Source organism: Cricetulus griseus, chromosome 4, assembly GCF_003668045.3.
Source record: "Cricetulus griseus strain 17A/GY chromosome 4, alternate assembly CriGri-PICRH-1.0, whole genome shotgun sequence".
NCBI classification, from domain to species: domain Eukaryota; kingdom Metazoa; phylum Chordata; class Mammalia; order Rodentia; family Cricetidae; genus Cricetulus; species Cricetulus griseus.
The window spans coordinates 73,750,135-73,771,534 of NC_048597.1; the positions used below are offsets into that span (position 1 = coordinate 73,750,135).

Here is a 21,400-nt window from a genome sequence, read left to right on the forward strand (position 1 = left end):
AATTATATTCCTGTTAATTCATATAATTATACTTCATTGTAGTTACCATTTAAAACTTGCTACGCTTTGATCTTTTTCTACACAATACTGTAAAAACTAGCAAATATGTACCTGTAAGGTATGGAAAGACACTCCTTCCAGCATTCGACAAGGGTTTTAATAATTTCAAGGTTATGTCTAAACACAGCTTTTTTGGGATGGAAGACATGTTCCATTAGAAAATGAAGCAACCGGTTTGCTAACACTTCATCTTTAGGGACCCCCTGAAAACATATTGAAATTTTGTAAGATAAGTAACATTCCATTTTGGAAGAATATCTCACCCTACCCATATTTTGTTGTTGTTTTGAAATAGGCTTCCATGTAGCACAGACTAACTTCAAATGAACTATATAGCCAAGGCTGCCCTTGGACTACTGAATCTCGTCATACCAGTACCTCTGAAGTAGCGAACTGTAAGCATGCACCATCATGCCAGGCCTTGGAAGTAATCCAAATACACAATTCTGAAAGAAACCTCACATTTTATTGAGGGACCTAATTTCTGGTTAAACCCTATGTGGGTTTTCAATGCTGACTACAGGCAATACCCTTCCTTGGCAGATAGTGGGAGAAATTGCGGTAGCTCAGTTGTATGCACAGTCAATACACTGTGGCCTGGTGGAAGGAGCTAAAATTAGGGCTCAAGCCTTAGTTGGCCATATTCTTCATATTATTTGTCCAGAGATCCACTCCCAGTCTCTGCCTGAGACACTGAGAGTGGTCCTGTCCAGGTCCTGTTGAGTCCTGATATAAGGTGGGAAGGAAATCAATAAGGCTTGTTTCCACCAGTACCCACTGCAATTTGGCTCTTAGGCCTTTTTAGACCTCTGAATCAATGAAGCTGTAAGAGATTTTGTTCTGGGTCCCTCACCAATGTGTCTCCTGATAACTGCCTAGTCTTTTTTCCCAGTGCTTCTGCTCATTTCATCACTTCCCTTTTCAATTCTGTTGCTATGCCAATGACTGACAATTCTACCTTCTCAAGTATAGCTGAGCTCCTGATGGTCTTTCTGATGGCTCTTAAGTTAATTAAGTACTCCAGTTCTTTCATGCTATTGGTCAGGCTATTAACCGCTTTATCACATCAATACCAAGAAATTTAGATTTGGCTTATTGTGAAATAAAACAGAAACATCCAGACACAAAGACATGAAAAAGCCATACAAGTCTATATTAAGGATGGTGCATGTCACTCTCAACAATTTCATGGATAACAGTTAACACTATGAGAGCAAATAAACTATCATATAAGTGCACCCAAATCCAGGGACCTGAAACACAGACAGTGTTCTCAATTATGGAGACAATTCTGTCACCTAGGTTCTAATCTCCTAGCAAATCAAAGCAATAAGCAAAAGGAACACCTAACAGTTTACTAAGAAAGGCAAGGGCAAAGGGATTACCAAGGTAGATAAAAGGTAAAAGCAATCTGTGATACAATGGACTGTAGGTTCATTATAGAAGTGCAACTATAGCTAATATAGCAACATGTGTCAAGAGGATATTAACGCAACCAACACCAAAGTAGGGCATCATAAAAGAAATGATATATTATTCATAAGAGAAGCAGTTTTCCTTACTTTAGGTGTAGCCAAGCCTGTCCAAGAGAGAACGGTAGCTACTATTTCCACCACCATGTAGTGAATTCCTTCTCCATTGTTCTGGGAAACAGCCAGTTGTAGCAAAGGGCTGAGCCAGTGCTTTGCATAAGGGCGAAAGACCTACAAAAAAAATTTAAATGCCAAGTATAGATAATTGTTCTGAAAACCAAAGTATTAACACTCAAATATATTCTCCATTAGCTGACATTTTATGAATTGATATAAATTTAAAACAGTTGTTACTTCCATTTACCAAACATAATAAGATCCAATTCACACTGAATTATCTCAAGGACTCCCAAATACTCAACGGAAATATATTTATAATGGATCTTACTACTTAAAATTCAACAACTCTGTCTTGAGTAATATGTAGCTACAGAAGATAACTTTATGTACATGCATAAAAATGTAAGAAATAAGGTTATAACATCTAGAAGACACAAGTACTTGAATATTTTAATTTCTTCCTGAGTTCTACGTCACTCTGTTACAAACACAGTTTTAGGATCTCTGGAATCACACCCACCAGGAGAGGTGAACGCCTGGGTCCCTGGCTGGAGGACTCTACTCTCTAGGCCCGAAGCACCCACCTGGGATCAGCCTTACCACACCACAAACCATCCCTCACAACATCTGTGACCACTGGAGCCTTGGCCATGCCTACACCTAGAAGAGCTCCAGAGCTGTCCAGCAGAGGCACAGACCCACCTGCACCCATAGGAAGAGTGACCACTTAAGACACGGGCCTCACCTATACCAACTGGAGGAAGAGGGACACCCTAAAGCACAGGCCCCAACTGCATTCACTGGAGGAGGATATGGGTATGTGACAGTGTATGAATACATTCAACAACATAAAGAGCAATATAGCATCACCAAAAACTAGGGCTTCTTTACCAGGGAGACCTGACCATCCCAACACAGATGAAGCAGAAGAAAATGACCTTAACAACAACTTTATGAAGATGATACAGGCCCTTAAAGAGGAAATGAGAAAACTGCTTAAAGAAATGGAAGAAAAGACAAAAAAAAAAAATGGAAGGAATAATCAAATCCTTTAAAGAAAGCAAGGAAAGCCAAGAAAAAACAAATAGGTGAAGGAAACAGTTCAAAGTGTTAAAACATTGAAAACTGAAATACAGGCAAAAAAGAAACACAAACCGAGGGAATGCTGCAAATGTAATATCAGGGTAAACGATCAGGATCTACAGATGCAAGCAACACCAACAATATAAGAGAGGGAAGAGAGAATCTCAGTCTTTGAAGATACTACAGAGGAAATAGATTCATCGACCAGGTTAAATCCAACAAATTCTTAACACAAAGTATCCAGGAAATCTGGGACACCATAGAAAGACCAACCCTAAGCATAATCAGTATAGAAGAAGGTGAAGACATCCAGTTCAAAGGTGCAAAAAACAAAATCCTAGAAGAAAACTTTCCCAACCTAAAGAAGGACATGCCTATGAAAGTACAACAAGCTTACAGAACACCAAATACACTGGACCAAAATAAAATAAAATAAAATAAAATAAATGTCCCCTCAACACATAATAATCAAAGCACTTAACATACAAAATAAAGAAAGAATATTAAAAGCTGCAAAGGAAAAAGGCCAAATAACATATAAAGGCAGACCTATCAAAATTACACCTGACTTCACAATGGAAAACCTGAAAGCCAAAAGGTCTTGGGTAGATGTTCTACAGAAACTAAGAGACCACAGATGCCAGCCCAGAATACTATGACCAGCAAAGCTTTCAATCACCAGAAATGGAGAAAACAAGATATTCCATGACAAAACCTGATTTAAACAATGCATATCACGAATCCAGCTCTACAGAAAGTACTAGAAGGAAAATGCCAATCCAAGGAAGTCAGCCACACCCACAAAAACATAGGCCATAGATGATACCACACTAGCAAAACCCCAAAAAGGGAAAAACCACACAATACCACAACCCCACAAAACCAAAAATAACAGGAATTAACAATCACTGGTCATTAATATCTCATAATATCAATGGTCTCAATTTGCCTATAAAAAGACATAGGCTAACAGAATGGATGCAAAGATAGAATCCATCCTTCTGTTGCATACAAGAAACATACCTCAGCTTCAAAAACAGATATTACCTCAGAGTAAAGGGTAGGGAAAATATTTTACAATCAAACGGACCTAAGAAACAAGCTGGTATAGCTGTCTTAATATCTAACAAAATAGACTTCAAACATTACTCAACTTCATAGGGAAAAAGAAAAAACCCAGAATAGCCAGAACAATCCTGTACAAGTAGGGAACTTCTGAAGGTATCACCATCCCTGACTTCAAGCTCTACTGTAGAGCTATAGTAATGAAAATAGCTTGGTATTGGCACAGAAACAGACAGGTAGACCAAAGGAATTAAACCAAAGACCCTGATATTAATTCACACACCTATGAACACCTACTTTTTGACAAAGAAGCTAAAAATATAAAATGGAAAAAAGAAAGTATCTTCAACAAAGTTGCTGGCATAACTGGATGCTGACATGTAGAAGAAGGAAAATAGATCCACTTCTATCCCAATGTACAAAACTTAAGTCCAAATGGATAAAAGACCTCAACACAAATTCAGCCACACCGAACCTCTTAGAAGAGAAAGTGGGAAGTATCTTTGAATGCACTGGCACAAAAGACCACGTCCTGAATATAACACTAATATCACAGATACTGAGAGCAACAATTAATAAATGGGACCTCCTAAAACTGAGAGGCTTTTATAAGTCAATGGACACAGTCAACAAGACAAAATGGCAGCCTACAGAATGGGAAAAGATCTTCACCAAACTCACATCTGACAGACGGCTGATCTCCAAAATGTACAAAGAACTCAAGAAATTAGTTACCAAAACCCCAAATAATCCAATTAAAAAATGGGTTACAGATCTAGAGAATTCTCAACAGAGGAATCTCAAATGGCAGAAAGGCACTTAAGGAATTGCTTAACATCCTTAGCCACCAGGGAAATGCAAATCAAAACAACTCTGAGATATCATCTTATACCTGGTCAGAATGTCTAAGACCAAAAACACTAATGACAGTTTATGCTAGAGAGGATGTGGAGAAAGGGGAACACTCCTCCATTGCTGCTGGGAATGAAAACTTGTATACCACTTTGAAAACAGTATGGTGGTTTCTCAGAAAACTGGGAATCAATCTACCTCAAGACCCATCAATACCACTCTTGGGCATACACCTGAAGGATACACACTCATATAATAAGGTCATTTGTTCAACTATGTTCATAGCAGCATTATTTGTAATAGTCATAACCTGGAAGCAACCTAGAGGCCCTTCAACCAGAACTGGTTAAAGAAAAGGTGCTACATATACACACTGGAGTACTACTCAGTGGTAAAAAAACAATGACATCTTGAAATTCATAGGCAACTAGAAGAAACCATACTGAGTGAGGTAAGCTAGACACAGACAAACACGGTATGAATTCACTCATAAGTGGATATTAGACATAGAGCAAAGGATAGCCAGCCTACAAATTATAACCCCAGAGAAGTCAGGAAACAAGGAGGACCCTAAGAGAGATATAGATGGACCGTGCCCCACCCCATGAAGGTGAAAATGAGAAGATCTGAGTAAACTGGAGTGTGGGGAGGAGGGGGAGAGTAGGAGACTGGGGAGAGGAGTTGCGAAGTGGGGAGGAGAACATGAGGGATGGGGAAGGTCAAGTTGGGGGAAGGACAGAGAGGGAGAGCAAGGAAAGAGATACCTTGATATCCTTAGTGTATGAACTGACTTTTGGAGACCATTCCCTATAGAGGGTTACCTTTCTCAGCCTAGATAGAGGGTAGAGGGACTTGGTCCTATGCCAAATGATATATATGACAGACTTTGATGACTCCTCATGGGAGGCCTCACCCTCTCTGAGGAGTGGATGGGGGTGGTGATGGGAGGAGTAGAAAGATGGGAGGGAGAGGGAACTGGGATTGGTATGTAAAATATGATTGTTTTTTTTAAGGCAAAAACCAAAAACAAACCAACAAACAAAAACCCAAAAAGGTCTCTGGAATCTAAGTCAGAGTAGCAGACCCCAAATCCAACTGAATTATTTTAGAAATTGCAGAATGCAACTTTGATGTAAAAGATTATAATGGGAACTACCCTCTAATCTTCCCATCTTCTCCTTTTCAAGGAGATGCCCATAAGAACAAAAATATCTAGCATACTCTATGTGTATCTCTAGTTTTACTATAAACTATACACATATGAAATTCTTTATCATGGTTGACAGTATAACAAACACCTAAAGGCTGAGACGTTAAAAATCAATGTAAATATGTTTGTTGTATAAGGCAAAACCTTTCTGGGTTAACTCCTTTTGGAGACCAGTAACCTAAGTGCTCCAGTCTACAGATGACATAAAACAGGCTCCAGGAGCATGTCCAAGAAACCTCCCCAGGTCCTCACTTTTTTACCCTTGTAAACGTAGGGTGGCAGTGTAACAGGCTTTCCTGTCAGTGCCAAGAAATCAGCCAACAGTGCTCAGATTGCCTATGGCAGCTATTAAATCAGCACTTGAAATAGCATGAGCTGGAAGATACTTGTCGTCCCTAGTATTATGGACTGAACTGTATGCTTCCCCAAATCTGTTGTCCTTCAAAGAAACTATAGAAAACAACCTTATTTGCAGACAGAGTGTTTCTTTATACAGGTAATTAAGTCAAAGTGAGGCCTTAAAGGAGGCTGCAATCCATCACACTGAGTCCTTATAAAAATGAAATTTGAAGACAGAAACACTAAGGAGGCTGTATGAATACAAGAACACCAACTCCATGAACAGAGTGCCTGAGGCCAGTATAGGATCAGATGAGCCTGCCCTGAGAACACCTGGATTTTGGATGTCTGGCCTGTAAAGCCATTGCTTTAGAAGCCTCACTGTATCCTGGGACAGTGGTAGTTTTACTGGTGATTGTCATATGCAGAAAAACTAATACATTTACCTATCACCTAGATAAAGATAGCAATTTTTCATAGGTTAACAGGAATATTTTCACCCATTATCTGCGATAGTAAACAAAGAAGACTACAGTATTAGGAAGTTGCCAAACATGCTGTATAAAAAGTTCACTTCTAACTCCCAATACTTGGTAACATGTTTGACAAAAGGGTTCTGAGAAAGTGTATAAAAATGTTGTTGGCTGATTTTATTGCAAGAACAACAATTCCATGTTCTATTTCTTTAAAGCTTGCTTTGTTGTGGTGTTTGCAAATACATGCTCATAACTGCACAGAACTGCTAAGAAAAAAAATTCATACCTCTTCTGTATTAATAACAAGCTTGGCTAAAAAGAGACGGATATTTAAAGATACCGATGGATTTCCCAGTTTGTCGTGAAGAAATTTCATCCAAGGAGGAAGATCTTTTGGTTTTGAATCCTGAAGTAAAACACAAACTTAATATGAAAAACAGAGTAAATGAACATCATATTTTGCTACTATAAGAAAATGAGAAAGATGTGAAGAATAAAGAATCTATCTTTTTAGTGTGCACTGTGGTTTAGTCAATATGGAAAGTTAATCCCTAAACTGACACCAATGGATAACATTGAGATAAGGAGACAAATACCTCTTCTCCACTGGGTGTAATCAGATTTCTCTGCATGTGCTTAATCAGGGCTGTCATGGTAGCCATGCATTCATGTTGGTTGAGTTCATCCATTTCTAACTCTAGGATGTCACCTTGGGTCATGGGATCTTGATGTTCCTATGAAGAAGAACCCAGAAACACAGATGTCACTGGTAAATGTCAGTGGATATGAGAAGCTCATTTAAGGGGCAATAGCTTAAAACAATAAAACTTAGCTGAAAATAATAATTTGGTAATAATATAAAAATATACTCAGTATGTTTTGATATATAACTAAAAAGTAAACAGAACTTCAGGTTTTCCTTACATTCTAAGCACATAGGCTCTCAAATGCCATCTGCCAAGGCACACCTCAGTTTTGCCAACAGGGATGCCACCTCAGCTCTATTTCTATGGTCACTCCTGTGAGGTCTTGATCTCTAACTGATGAAATCTGATTGCTGAGTTAACAGTGAAAGACCTAGCTTAGATCCTGGATGTTCTCCAAATCAGCACTACTATTCCAGGGTTACTGAGACTGATGGAAAACCTGATTCCCTAGTAATTACAAGGTACAACAGTAACTTTCATTATAAACTTTAACAACACTCTTAATATGTGAAATGTGATCACCCGTCTCTGAAAATTGCCAGTGGTAGGTTTATGATCTTGAGAGCTATATGAATAGCTCTGAACTCCAGTTGAGAAATCAAATTGACTCATTTCTTCACTTAGGCTACTGTCTGCCAAATATGACAATGAAGACATATAATGAGGGCTGCCTGAAAAATAAACAGAAATAAAATATATTTGTAATCAAATATAGCAAATAAGAAATATGTTTCACACAACTCAAATAATAATGAAATTAAAGGATACTTCAGCTAAGGTTTGTCATCACTCCTGTAATTTTCAGTCCATTGTACAGATTAGCAAAAGGAACCTAGGAAAAAGCTCCCTTAATAGTTAAATGACTCTCTATTGCCATAGACAAACGAATCTAGTTAAACTGGATGCAATTTTTAATAGAAATACTTATTAACATTTTTATTTATATTTTTCTCATCAAATATAACACAGATAAAGGAAGAAATACTACTGAAAAATACCTAATCTGAAATATGTTGGATTTAGAAAATAGGTTCAAATTTTATCTCCAAATGAAAAATAATATGCTACAAAAAAATAAGTAAGCATATAAACACACATTAGAACAAGAAGCATGTGAAAGGACAGAAGACAAAGATTAATCAGAGAGGCCAGAGACAGCCTCCTTGACAGGATAATATGAAAATAAATGCTCCAAGGCATGTTATTACCTCTAGCTGAGATTATTAGAGGGTCAAAGCAAGTCTAGGGTCAACAGGCACAGACAGGACTGCTATGATGCTAGAGTGGAATGGGGACCAGAGAGAATGGCAGGTGTGCCAGCCAGCAGGCCAGAAGCCTTGGCAGCTCTGTTATAAGGGCACTGCAAGATGCTAGGAAGTTTAGAAGAGAGTGGAATCAGGACAGGGCTTACATTTCACACAGGTCTATGAATATATTTAATAAGAATGCAACTCATGTTCAAACAACAAAACACATTAGCTGCCACTTTGGAAATAATAAACTAAATTTCAATGTTTTAGAGTATTTAAAGTATTTTTATTAAAAAGGAAATACCATTACTAGGCATGGTGCCACAAACCTTTAACCCCCGATTATGGAGGTAGTGGTGGTGAGTGGATCTCTGTGAGTTTGAGGCCAGCCTGATCTACACAGTTACAGGGCGTTACAGAGCAGCCTGGATTACATACCAAGACCATGTCTCAAAAAAAACAAACAAACAAACAAAAAAAAAAAAAAGGAAAAGAAAAAATACCACATGTCATTATTATTTTATGTTTGCATGCAGTGTTTGTGTATGGGATGATGTGTGCATGTGTGCCATGGTGTGTGAGTGAAGGTCAGAGAATTCCTTTTTGGGAGGTTTTCTCCTTCCACTTTGAATAGACTGGTCTCTTGTTTCTGCTGCTGCACTGTGTACCAGCTGGCCTGTAAGCATCACGGTGATTATACCATTTTCCTGCAGAAGTGCTTGGATTGCAAATGTGCACCATGGCATTCATCTTTTTGATACAGAATCCAGGGTTTAAACTTAGGACACAGGTTTATGAAACAAGATTTTTTTTTTTATTTACCAAGCCATCTTGCTGGCCACTACTTTTTTTCTTTTTCATAAACAAGTATCAAGTACTTGAAGCATTCTAAATCATTCTGAAAGTGTCCTACCTGAAGCCCCATTTGCTGCATCCCTGGCCTCTTTCCTAATTTCAATGTACTTTTTCTTCCTTTCCATAGGAACCTATTAGGTAAAACAAATATAACATTTAAAATGTTTTAGAATCATGGTCATATCTCTTTTGTTTTAGTAATATTCTAGACACTCTCCCATTACTAAGTACAAAATACATTTTTGTGAAATTTAAAAGTATTCAAAACCATTCATAAAAAGAAACTTGTATGTGTTCTCAAGTATAGCCTTTCCCATAGATTTCCCCAAATGCAACTGAAACACTTAGCTTGGATATGATTCTCTGCTTGGTGCTTTTACAGGCCTGTATTACTGACAGTTCTCACTTGACCTTGGAGCCTAAGTTTTCTTAACTGGACACCTTAACAGTGCTTTGAAGGGTAACACATCAAGTGCCCATGCTTAGATAAACCTGGATAATTTGTTATCTTTGTTTTCATTCTTTCGATGTGTGCCTGGGGAAAACATCCTATTCTTATTTCAAAAGAGCACATTCAGGAGCATGGATGAGACACTCTGAGATGGTCAGGTCAATGACTGTGAGGGAAATGAACAACCCATGGAATGCAAGCTTAGTGGTTTGCCCAACTTCCATTTGCAATGGGATGTGAAAGCAGCAGCAGCCACATCTTCTCACCTACAGCAGAGGCTGCAAACAGTCTGGATAACCAAATGTATCCCACTTGCTGCAGCACATCTTCCAGCTCTTTCTCTGACTTCCCATGGTCTAGGTTACCCAATCAGAGCCAGATTTATCAGTTTAAATGCTAATGTTTTTTGGGGGGTTAGGAGAAAAATCAGTCAGAAATCAAGTTCTTTTTATTGATACTGTCTTTCTTTCACAATCAAGACAAGGAACAGTAAAATTCTGATGAATGCCAATACAGCCATGTGAGAGGACACTTCAAATTGCCAACTACTAGACTTTATAGTTGTCAGTTTTGAAAGAACACAAAACTACCTGATTTTGGAATTGAGAGCAAATGAATACTTAACATGTTTAAAATATAGCCTGCTTTTTTTTTTCTACAAACATTTGATAATATTTTTAACTTAGAAACAAAATTGAAAACTGTACGTACCTCAACTTCTATAGGAAATGCATAACAACGCTTCAGGTCTATCAAATTTTCAAAAATAAACAAGTTCTATAAAAAGAAAAACCTGTATGAAAATATCTGCTTTATGACTAAGAATGCTAAAGTAATAATTCTACTCAATGAGTCACAAAAGACTGGGGGTGTGGATCAATTGGTAGTACCTGCCTAGCATCTACCAGACTCTGGGCCATATCCTCAGCATCACAGGGCATAGTGGTAGATACCTGTAATCTCTTAGGGGGTGGAGGCAGGAGGATTAGAAGTCTAAAGTCATATTGCTACATAGTGAATTTGAGGCAAGCTTGGGATACATGAGAACCCATCTCAAAGATACTCACTTCCATTCCCAATTACACATACCCCAATTCAGAGAAGCACTTCAGAGTCAATCCCCTTATACTTAACATTATAGAAGGATGGAAAAATACGATATAAATTTAATAGATAAAATTTTAACTGGTGAAATCCTACAATGCCAGTCAGAAACAGGGAACATCCCTGGGAACACTCACCTTTTCTGGTTTTTCGCTAAACAGGAAACCTTGGTAAAATTTCAATTCATTGAAGACACAGCATATCACAGAAATGGCACAGTTGTATGCAGCACAATGATAAAGTCTTCTCTTCTCCAGCAACTGGCTCTCCCCTGCCATGTTCTCTGTAAAGGCATCATGACATGACCTGTAGATGAGATTCAGGTTGGACATCAACTTACTTAATGTGGACATTAGTACTTGAATCAGTAGCTATCAGACAATAGGACTTAATTCAGTCCAGCCAATCTCAAGTGTCATGCTTCTCCCAGCACAATACTAGGCATTAGGAATACACAAACAAGCAGGTAACTATCTTATAGCACAGGCTACAAGAGAGTGAATCAGTCTAAAAGAGTAATAGAGCTCACACCTTGAACCCCAGCACTAGAGAGGTATATAAGGAAGAAACAAAGGGTCTCGTGGCAGTTGGTCTCCAGTCATGTTGAAGAGAGCATAGCGTTAGGAATCTAAGGCTTGGGGGAGAGCAGTGCAGTGTGGAAATGCAATCTGAGGTTCGGTGCATCACCCCTTCAGTCTGAGCATTTGCTCTTGCAGAAGTAAGAAGTTCAGTTCCCAGAACACACATAGCACTCACAGCCATCTGTATCAAGACATCTAGGGAATCTGATGCCTTCTCTTGACCTCCAGTTACCAGGCATGTACGGGGTACACATAAATACACAGACCAAAAAACAAACAAAAACCCCTATAAAACTAAAATCAAAGATGTGGAATTACCTTAAATATTAAATCAAACATAACCACAAATTAAGTAAACTTACTTAAGAAGTATCTTTGTAAGTTCATTTCCTTCTGTAATGCAGGAGCCATGGAAAGCTTGATTAATTTTAGATTCTTTAGAGTGAACATCATCTTTTGAAAGACGAGAATACATCACGGCTAGCATCTTGTAATAGCACATCTTCTTGGTGATTTGCGTGTCAAAGGTAAATTCATTTACCTGAAAATATGTAACATCTTTGATCTTATCAAACATAAACATCATGTTCAAAACATCAAATTTAATTCTTAATGCCATTCAGATAGAAAACAATCTTAACAAAGAGGTAAATTATTTCAATAAGAGAGTGGTTTGTTTGTCCAGGGTTTCCAATGTGGAAACAAATTGCTCTATGTCATACTGAGTAAAACAAAAAGTAATACAAAATGTCCAGAGAATGCCCAACTTTTCATATGACAAAAATGGACTCTATGGTCATTATTAAGTTGAAGACTTTGAGGAGGAATGGCTAGATTGGATTTACAAGTTGGGAAATCAAGTTACATGCAAGTGAAGCAGATCAAGATTAGACAGACAAGAAAGGGCAGCATGATGAGGGAGGCAGAGATAGAAACAACATCAGCACAGACCAGGGGATGTCAAAGGCATGGGAGTCGTGAAAAGACAAGGAAAGCCTTTTCAATGAAAGCAGCTGAGAAGAACATGGCCTGCAAACATGACCTTGGCCTAGTGTAACAGAGACTTGGGCATCCAGACAGAGTATACCTTTGTTATTCTAAGCCACTGTGGGGCCAGTCAGTTGCTACAGGAAAGTAGCATGGATCCATGTGGCCACAGATTGCTATTTTCAGAGGGAATGTTCCTTGAACAATAGCACATCTGATTGAGCCCACAGTGCCATACAATCTCTTTACTACTATGGATGATATACCTTTGTAAATCTGGACTTCAACACATCAATGGCATCCACCACAATTCTGCTAAAGAACTCTTTCAGTGTGTCCAAGTCACAGTGCCACAATAAGGTGAGGAGAGAACGATCTACAAATGCTTGGCGAGTAACATTTGAAGGTAGGTCATCCTTCCGGAACATGGTATACACACTTTGCAGAAGGTTTAATTGTGTGACATGAGGACTCCTAAGAAAAACAGATGAAGTTACATGTATTGAGTACTTTGTATGCTCCAGTGATTATTAATTACAAAGTAACAAAGAATCCACACAGTCCATGGTAGAGGGAGGTAACAGATGCAAAAATTATCTTTTGACTGCCACACATGCACTGTGACACAGGTATCCCACTTCCACACATAAACAACAATAATAAATAAAATTAAAGTGAAAAAAAGAAAACTAAGTCTAAAAGAAAGCCAATTCTAGTTTAAAATAAAAGAAGCATACCTACTTGATGCTAATTAACACACATATAAAATAAACTCTTTCCTCCTGTAAGTATCTCTAAGTCAGAATGTTTTACTACAACAGGCAAGTAACCAAAACAATTGGTACTATTTTTGAAAGTATACTTTATATATTATAGAATAAAGCAACTAAATTATGTTTGTGTTATTGAAAACACTGTAATGAAAAGCAAGAAATTTGCTGTGAGATTATGCCTCCTAGTCATGCTACACCCACAAAATCTCATCAGGACCATCCAAACATGAGCTGAACAAGGATGACACCAATGGACAAGCCAAAGTGGATGAGGAAAAGCCCACAAGGACTGAACCCTACACAAAGAACTATAGGCAGCTGAGAGATGTGGAGAGTGGGAGAAACAGTCTTCCCCAGGGAAGAAAACACCAATTGGTTAAACAATATCAAGTGGTCAGCTCTGACAACATATACATGCAAGTAGCACCATACAGACTGTAAGGCTATATTTAGGAATAGATGTGGGTATCATATATGCATGCAATAAAATTAATGAAAAAAGAGACCATGAATTTATATGGTAGGGTTTGGTGCAAAGAAAGGGAAGGGAGAAATATAATTATACTTTCAAAAACAAAAATAAATTTAAAAAATAAAACTATTAAAAAACAAACAAACAAACAAACAAACAAACAAACAAACAAACAAACAGCCAGGCCTGGTGGTGCACACCTTTTAACACAGCATTTGGGAGGCAGAGAGGCAGGTAGATCTCTGTGAGTTCCAGGCCAGCCTGGTTCCAGTATAGTCAGGGCTATTACAATGAGAAACCTCATCTTGAAAAACAAAAACAAAACAGAAACAACAAAAAAGAAAAGCAGTAAGAGACATATTAGGGAAAGAAGAGAAAAAAAAAGAATTGTTTTAAATCCTATAATGCTAGAATAAAAGAGATATAAAAGGGAAAAGAGTAAGGAAAGAAGTAAAGAGTAGGGGAAAGAAGTTTAAATATAATTAATGGGACATCTATACCATGCCCATCCCTAAGGCTCAGAGAACATCTTGGAAAAGAGGAAGAAAGATGACAGCCAGAGGTGGGGAAGGACTGGATCAAAACTGTTTTCTGAACTCATAGCAGCTGTGGTTTCCTACACAAGATCTGAACGAGCCATTCTCGTTCATGGGATAGAAAGGGGTTCATGAGTTCCTACCTCTAACTGAGGAGCTATGTACAGATGATGATTTCTATGGAGGAGACAGTTAGGGTGTGGCTCCTGGTGGGGAGACCTCTCTTCAGTGGATGGACCCCATAACCAGAAATAAGTAAATTTGAATAGACAGGTTAATAAAAAAGGGGTGGCACACTGTTGGATTGGGGGAGGCCTGTGTGTGGTGAACCCAAGAGGAGGAGCTGATCAAACTATAAAGAATTAATACTATTATTTCTTACAAAAACAATTTTTCTATACTGTATTGCTTCAGAATACATCTATGTATTTGGTTTTTAGAGAGAGTTTCTCTGTGTAGCTCTGGCTGTCCTGAAACTCACTTTTGTAACTTGGAGATCCACCTGCATCTGCCTCCCAAGGGCTGGGATTAAAGGTGTTGCACCACTACTGCCTGACTCCAAATACATTTTTTAAAGGGCAAAAATCCCATGTAACTAAGGTAGCATAGGATGACCCTGAACTTCTGATTCTCCTGCCTTTGTCTCTCAAGCCCTTTGGTAAAGGGTATATACTACTAATTTGTATCTTAGTTATTGAAACTGTCCTAGTCATGAAGGCACATTCTTTATCACTGTGTAAACTACAAGTGTTAAGAAACAAACAAATGGCTGCTTAAAACCCCTAACGAAATAAATGACTCCAGGCATCACAATTGGACTGGGAACATGGCAGTGAACCTACAAATAACTAAACTACAACTAGCATACTCCAGGTGTTCCTAAATCTCATAAAGCAGTCCTGCTAAAATCTGAACCTGAATCTAACTGAGCTTTACTTTAAAAAAAAAAAAATCAAGTATACTGGTGTTTTGACTCCATGCATGTCTGTGTGAGGGTGTCAGATCCCCTGGAAGTGGAGTTAGAAACAGCTATGAGCTACCACATGGGTGCTGGGAATTGAACCTGGGTCCTCTGGAAGAACAGCCAGTGTTCTTAACCACTGCCATCTCTCCTGCCCTAACTGAGCTTTTCGTTAGACTTCACTTTCCATACACAAGAAACACAAGATCTGAATGAGCAGTTAAGTAAAAAGAATAGGTATGAATCAGGTAACTCCAGAATAAAGGCACTGTGAAGAGTTGTCAAGGCTCCTTTAACACTGGAGACTACTGTCTAGATAAAAGTTCAACTAAAATGTGAATGTGGAATTCCTATGAATTTTGTTGAGTTGATAATGCTGGCCATCAAAATGATGACTTCAGAAATGTAACAGGACATAAGGTTGAAATGAAAAGGCCAGAGTTTAAACACAGCAGCAGGATTATGAGATGGATCAGCAGGTTAAGACACTTACCAAAGCCTGAAACCCAAGTTCGATCACCAGGGCCCACAAGACAGAAGGAAAAGACTGATTCTTAGAGTGGTTGCAAGAACTCCACAGCACAAGGGTGCAAATATACATGCACAATGACTTTAAAACAGTAATAAGAAGCTTGGCGGTGGTGGTGCATGCCTTTAACTCCAGTACCTGGGAGGCAGAGGCAGGTGGATCTCTGTGAATTTGAGCCAGCCTGTTCTACAGAGTGAGTTTCAGGACAGCCAGAACTGTTACATAGAGAAACCCTGTCTCGGAAAAACTCAAAACCAAAAATCAAAACTAAAAAACAGTAATAAGCACCAAGAAGAAAGACAGTGCAGTGGAATATAGGTGGGAAAATGATGTGTTTCTACCAGGAGCCTATTTCTTTCCTTGGTTATTAAACAGGTTTGAATATATATATGTAAGAAAAGCTTGTTATGAAGAAAAATTTAAAAACTGTAGCAGTGAGCTATGAGAATCACTGGCCCTCATATGTTTTTTTGTTTGTTTTTAAACAAAGAAGGTACCACACCCACTGCAGAAACCCTGTGTATACGGCTCTGGTAAATCCCAGACTAAAATAACTCACCGCTTAGCAATCCTTTTGAAAGTGGTTTGAAATAATTCTTCCATAATGTGTTGCTGTTCCCGACAAAGAATATCTGTCATCAACTGAAGTAACATAGGACTCTGAGATAATTCCAACGCATCTAGAAACTAAAAATAAAATAGGACAACAAAAGAAATCCATTATCAGCATCATTAAGAATTTGAGCTCTGACTTTTGCAAGTTGTACACCCATACATGTGGTCAGAAGGTGGAGGCACTGGGTCCCATGGAACTGGAGGAATGGGCTGCTGTGGGTACTGGGAACTGAAAGCATGTCCTCTTCAAGAGCAACAAGCACTCTAATTAACACAGCCATCTTTCTAGTCCTTTTTTTTATTTTTGAGATGGAGTCTAATGTAGCACATACTGGCCTCCAACATACTATGTAGCTGATCCTCATGCTGGCACCTCTCAAGTTCTAAGATTATAGGCATGTGCCACCATGTGCAGTCTAGTAACTCAAATTTTAAAAATAAAGGGATAACAGGATGGTTTAGCAGGTAAAAGTGCTTGCTGCCAAGTAGGCACCCTGCTTTCAATCTCTAGGACTCCCATGTTGGAAAAGAGAGACAAACCTCCAGAAAGTTGTCATCTGATTTTCCACATGCTCGACATGACACTCAGATGTGTGTGAGTGGACACACAGATACACATAAGCACACACACATACACACAGTCTCTCACACACCCCCACTGACACTCACACAGACTAATACATGCAGACACACATACAAATAACACATGTAAAATCTTTTAATTGGGAAAATATAATTTCATGAATAATCTTCAAATGTAATATTTTTATCATTCTCCCTCCATTCTCAATCCCAGTGTCTGTATGCTCTACATTTAGATTCTAGGAGATAGCTTCAATTTTATCTTCACATGAAATTTTCTTTTAAATGTATATGCGATATTTCTTTACCTCTAAAACTATATTTGCAGTTTCTTTAATTAGTGACTCTGTTCCCTTTGGGCTCCCCCCCCATTAGTTTTCATCTATGGAGGGGGCAGAGTAGGAGCCCTGGTTATACAAGCTAGGCAAGCACTCTACCAGTGAGTTAACTACATCCCTAGTAGCAGTTTGGTTTTTAAGATGGATCATTTTCTGTTTTAATATCAGCCTTGACTTCCTAAGCTGAAGGGATCTTCTTATATCAGCCCTATGTAGAGCATAACAGACCAGTGGAAAATCACCCTATCCCTGGCCTGCTTCCCCCCGAGCTCCATGACTTGAAAATCTTTTCCCTGTGACTTAGCATTAACAGCCAAACAATGTTTCAAAGCAAGCCAAGCAATACTTCTGGCTGTGCTATACTAGCTCACTGTACATGCTCCAAAAACCCTATAAAAGTTCTCCCCTCCATCAACACTCTGCTGTCTCTGTTCCTGGTCAGAGACAGCCACCATCCTATATCTCTCCTCAATAAATTTCTTATGTGATCTTATGTGAGGTTTGTTGTATGGTGTAACTTTATGATGTTCCTTGGCACCCGATTGCCAAGATGCCCTTGTACCAGAAAAATATTTTTACCATGTAGCTGGTACTCCAGGCACATGAGAGCTATTAGCTCATACCTTTCTCATGTTACAAGTTTTCTTCAAATGCATTAGTATCTTATTTGCATTTATGTTCAACTACTTATATCAAAAGAAAGTACTAAGGATCTAATATACATCTTTGTAGATGCTAAAACCATTAGCATTAAATACCAGTGCTGGTGATGTACAGATATGGGGTAAATACCTAGGAAGTGCGAAGTTCCAAGAACAATTCTCAACACTACAAAAACCCAAAACCCCAAAACATTTTGATTGTTGGAGAACAGGATACTTAACAGACCACCAACTTAAGCAGACTTGATGTCACTATGATGGAATAATCTGAAGAGATTTGCTTCTTGTTGCATTTGTTGCCAAGTTTAACCTGAAGCTCATGACAATCCAAATTCTACTTTAGGGGGAAAAAGGAAAAAGAAACACGCTAAACAAAGTAGAGAACATTTAAGGAAATAACCAGACAAACAGGGAATGGTATCTAGGAAAAATTTCCTATTTTCTTCAAAAACTGAATGTCATGGAATGACAAAAAGGAGAAGATATGAAGTAGCTCTAGACTAAGAGACTGCTAATTCAATGTGTCACTGAGTAGACTCTGAGCATTTTTCTTTTCTTTTTTGAGGGGGGAAGCTATCCATGAGGAATTTGGAGAAATGTAAATGTAGACTAGATCCTAGAATAACAAGAGAATTATTATTTTAGATATGGAAACAATACTGTCCCTTTTTCTAAAAGCATGCATACCAAACTATTTAGAGATAAATCACATGTGTTTGAAACTACCTACCCTATATGTTTCAGCTAAAACATAAAACCAGAAACATGTACTTCCGTAAATAAACATGACAAAATTCTGGGTACTGATGAATACATGAAGTAGCTAGCTTTCTGAATTGTGTACTTCATAATTCCTTACAAAATAAAATATATGAAAAGGATAAAGCAGAGGATAGTCTATGTGGATGGATGCTGTTTGAAAATTGGCCTGTCCATAGGGTTGCCTCATGTCCTTACAACGTGGTAATCTGAAAACCATGGATATACTCAAGAGGAAGCTGTAATGCCTTTATAGTCAGTCCTGGTGACCACATAGCAGCCCTTTCCCACTGTATTCTTTTCTTTAGGTGAGTATGTCTAAATCTAACTCCCATCCAATGAGAAGAAATCCATACTTGCCTGTCACTGGAGGAAATACAAAAATATTATTATGTAAGAAGAACATGCAGGACAAGATATACTTCTCTACCTATGTCACATGCTTACAGCTACCCAGCATGTATGCATGTATGTTATAGTATGTTTTTAATGGGGCTAGGGAGGTTGTCCTTATCCCTGTGTGCGTGCGTGCATGTGTGTGTGTGTGTGTGTGTGTGCGCGCGCGCGCTGTGTTCTTTCCTTGCTCTATTTATAAGGGTCTTGAAAACAAACATAATCTTAATTTTGGAATATGTGGATCAATAGTCATCATTCTCTTTTTTCCCCTTCATTATTAGAATCCATGAAATTCAATTGCATAACAAGGGTCCCAAATTAAAATGATATTGCATCATTGCCTACATGTGGCAATTAGTATATCACCAGAATAGAAATTACATGTGCAATTCCTGCTTTGAACCTTTGAGTTGGGGGCATGTGATATGTCTTTGTTGTATAGCAGTTTCCTCTGAAAAACTCACTAAGACAGGCAGTAGACAACACAAAATAGCTTCAGGAAGCCCATGAAACTGAACTATAGATAGTAAAGACTGTAGTCTATAGACAGTAAAGACTGATAAGTCTCAGATAAGTCCAACATCCTGGAAAAAAACAGAGAACAGCCTGACTGCCTATAAGCTGAGCTTCCTGGAAGAGGTTTAGACCAACTGAGCGACCTGGAAAGTACATTCTCCAGCCTGTTGCGCTGCCTGCAGACTGTGCAGTGTGCTCCAGGTTTCCAACTTTGGCAAGCTGTCATACATGCTGGGGTGGGCTTTAAGAGGCACCTGTATGAAGAAACTCTAGCCCACTTGAGCATGTGGCTCTGGTAAGCCTTGCCCTTCTTCTCAATTCCTTTTGCCTTGTTAAAAACCATTAGATTACATTCCTAAAGCTAGCCACCAAAGTCTACTTCCTTATTTGACCACTTCTTCCTCCAGAGGCCAACTACCAAGGTCCAGCAATCAAAGTACTGAAGTTCAGCAATCAAAAGCTCCCTATGGGTCACGTAATTAATATGCCCAATCAAAATATACCACCACATCTGTAAGTAGTTTGAATGTAATTGCCCCCATAAGCTCACCGGGGGTGGCAATATTAGGAGGTGTGGCTTAGTTGGAGTAGGTGTGGCATTGTTGGAGAAGTGTTTCACTATGGCCAGTTGGCTTTGAGGTTTCCTATATGCTCAAACTACACACAGTGTCTCAGTTCACTTCCTGTTGCCTGTGAGTCAAGATATACGACTCTCAGCTCCTTCTCCAGCACCATGTCTGCCTGCAACATCACCATGTTGTACCATGATGGTAATGGATTAAACCTCTAAAAATGTAAGGCACCCCAATGAAATGTTTTTCCTTTTTAAGAGCTGTCATGGTCATGGTGTCTCTTTACAGCAATTGAAACCCTAATTAAGACAGCATCCTAGCCCATTGTAACACATACCTCCCCTTTTTTCTCTTCTTAAAAATTACACTACAAGGTCATTTGCTGCTGTTTTTCCGTCTGAGTCAGAAAGCAGCCAATTTAACTTTTCTTCCCCACTTAATAAAGGATCTCTCTGAGAAAAGAGGTATTTGGGCATGGTTTGTGACTAACATGGGGTTGAGAGAGAGCCCCAGCTGTGTGAGGTCTTCTTCACTGATGGATCAGTACAGTAATCCTCCAACAGTTTTTCACACCTTCCAGTCCTTTTGGGGCCAAATTCCCTCTTCTAATAACAGCTGATTGGTAAGTCCCTCACCTTGCTGTCCTAAACAGTCCTCAGGTTATCAGGGATGGGTGTCCGGTATCCCTGCCTTGTCCTGTGGGATTAGGGAGACTGCATGCTACCATTACCACTAATTATAGGGGGCTCCCATGGATTGGCTGCTAGCTAGGCACTTTCCATCCACTTTAGTTTGGTAGGGGGCTTCTTCCTCTCATTTTTGGTGGTCACATTGTCAAAATTCACTGTCCTCCTCCAAAAATGTCTGCTGACAGGTCTGGGACTCATCCTTGGACCTATCTGAGTTTCTCTCTTGGTGACAAAGCCCAGGTGATGACCCACTCACTCCCAGAGACCTCTCCTCAGCCTCTGGAAATTCACAGGGATACCTGGTCTCTCGACTTTGGCCTACTACCTCCCAGGGTGACAGGCTCTGTCCCCTCCATTCCAACTGACTTACCTTTGGAATGTCTCCTCC

General features: G+C 38.9%; 1 protein-coding gene across 3 annotated transcripts in view; it reads right to left on the bottom strand.

The window, feature by feature from the left end:
- Prkdc (protein kinase, DNA-activated, catalytic subunit) overlaps nt 1–21,400 on the bottom strand; it is a 181,506-nt gene that overhangs the window by 71,989 nt on the left and 88,117 nt on the right. For all 3 annotated transcript variants that reach the window (XR_004769996.1, XM_027413432.2, XM_027413434.2), the window contains exons 40-50: nt 16,443–16,570; nt 12,879–13,086; nt 11,988–12,166; nt 11,182–11,350; nt 10,652–10,717; nt 9,548–9,620; nt 7,907–8,055; nt 7,274–7,411; nt 6,964–7,083; nt 1,623–1,763; nt 112–263 (exon numbers count right to left, since the gene is read on the bottom strand). Coding sequence is in view for 2 of the 3 variants with exons in the window: in XM_027413432.2 (XP_027269233.1) it covers nt 112–263; nt 1,623–1,763; nt 6,964–7,083; nt 7,274–7,411; nt 7,907–8,055; nt 9,548–9,620; nt 10,652–10,717; nt 11,182–11,350; nt 11,988–12,166; nt 12,879–13,086; nt 16,443–16,570 (1,523 nt within the window). In the remaining variant the exon portion in view is untranslated. The remainder of the gene's footprint in view (nt 1–111; nt 264–1,622; nt 1,764–6,963; nt 7,084–7,273; nt 7,412–7,906; nt 8,056–9,547; nt 9,621–10,651; nt 10,718–11,181; nt 11,351–11,987; nt 12,167–12,878; nt 13,087–16,442; nt 16,571–21,400) is intronic.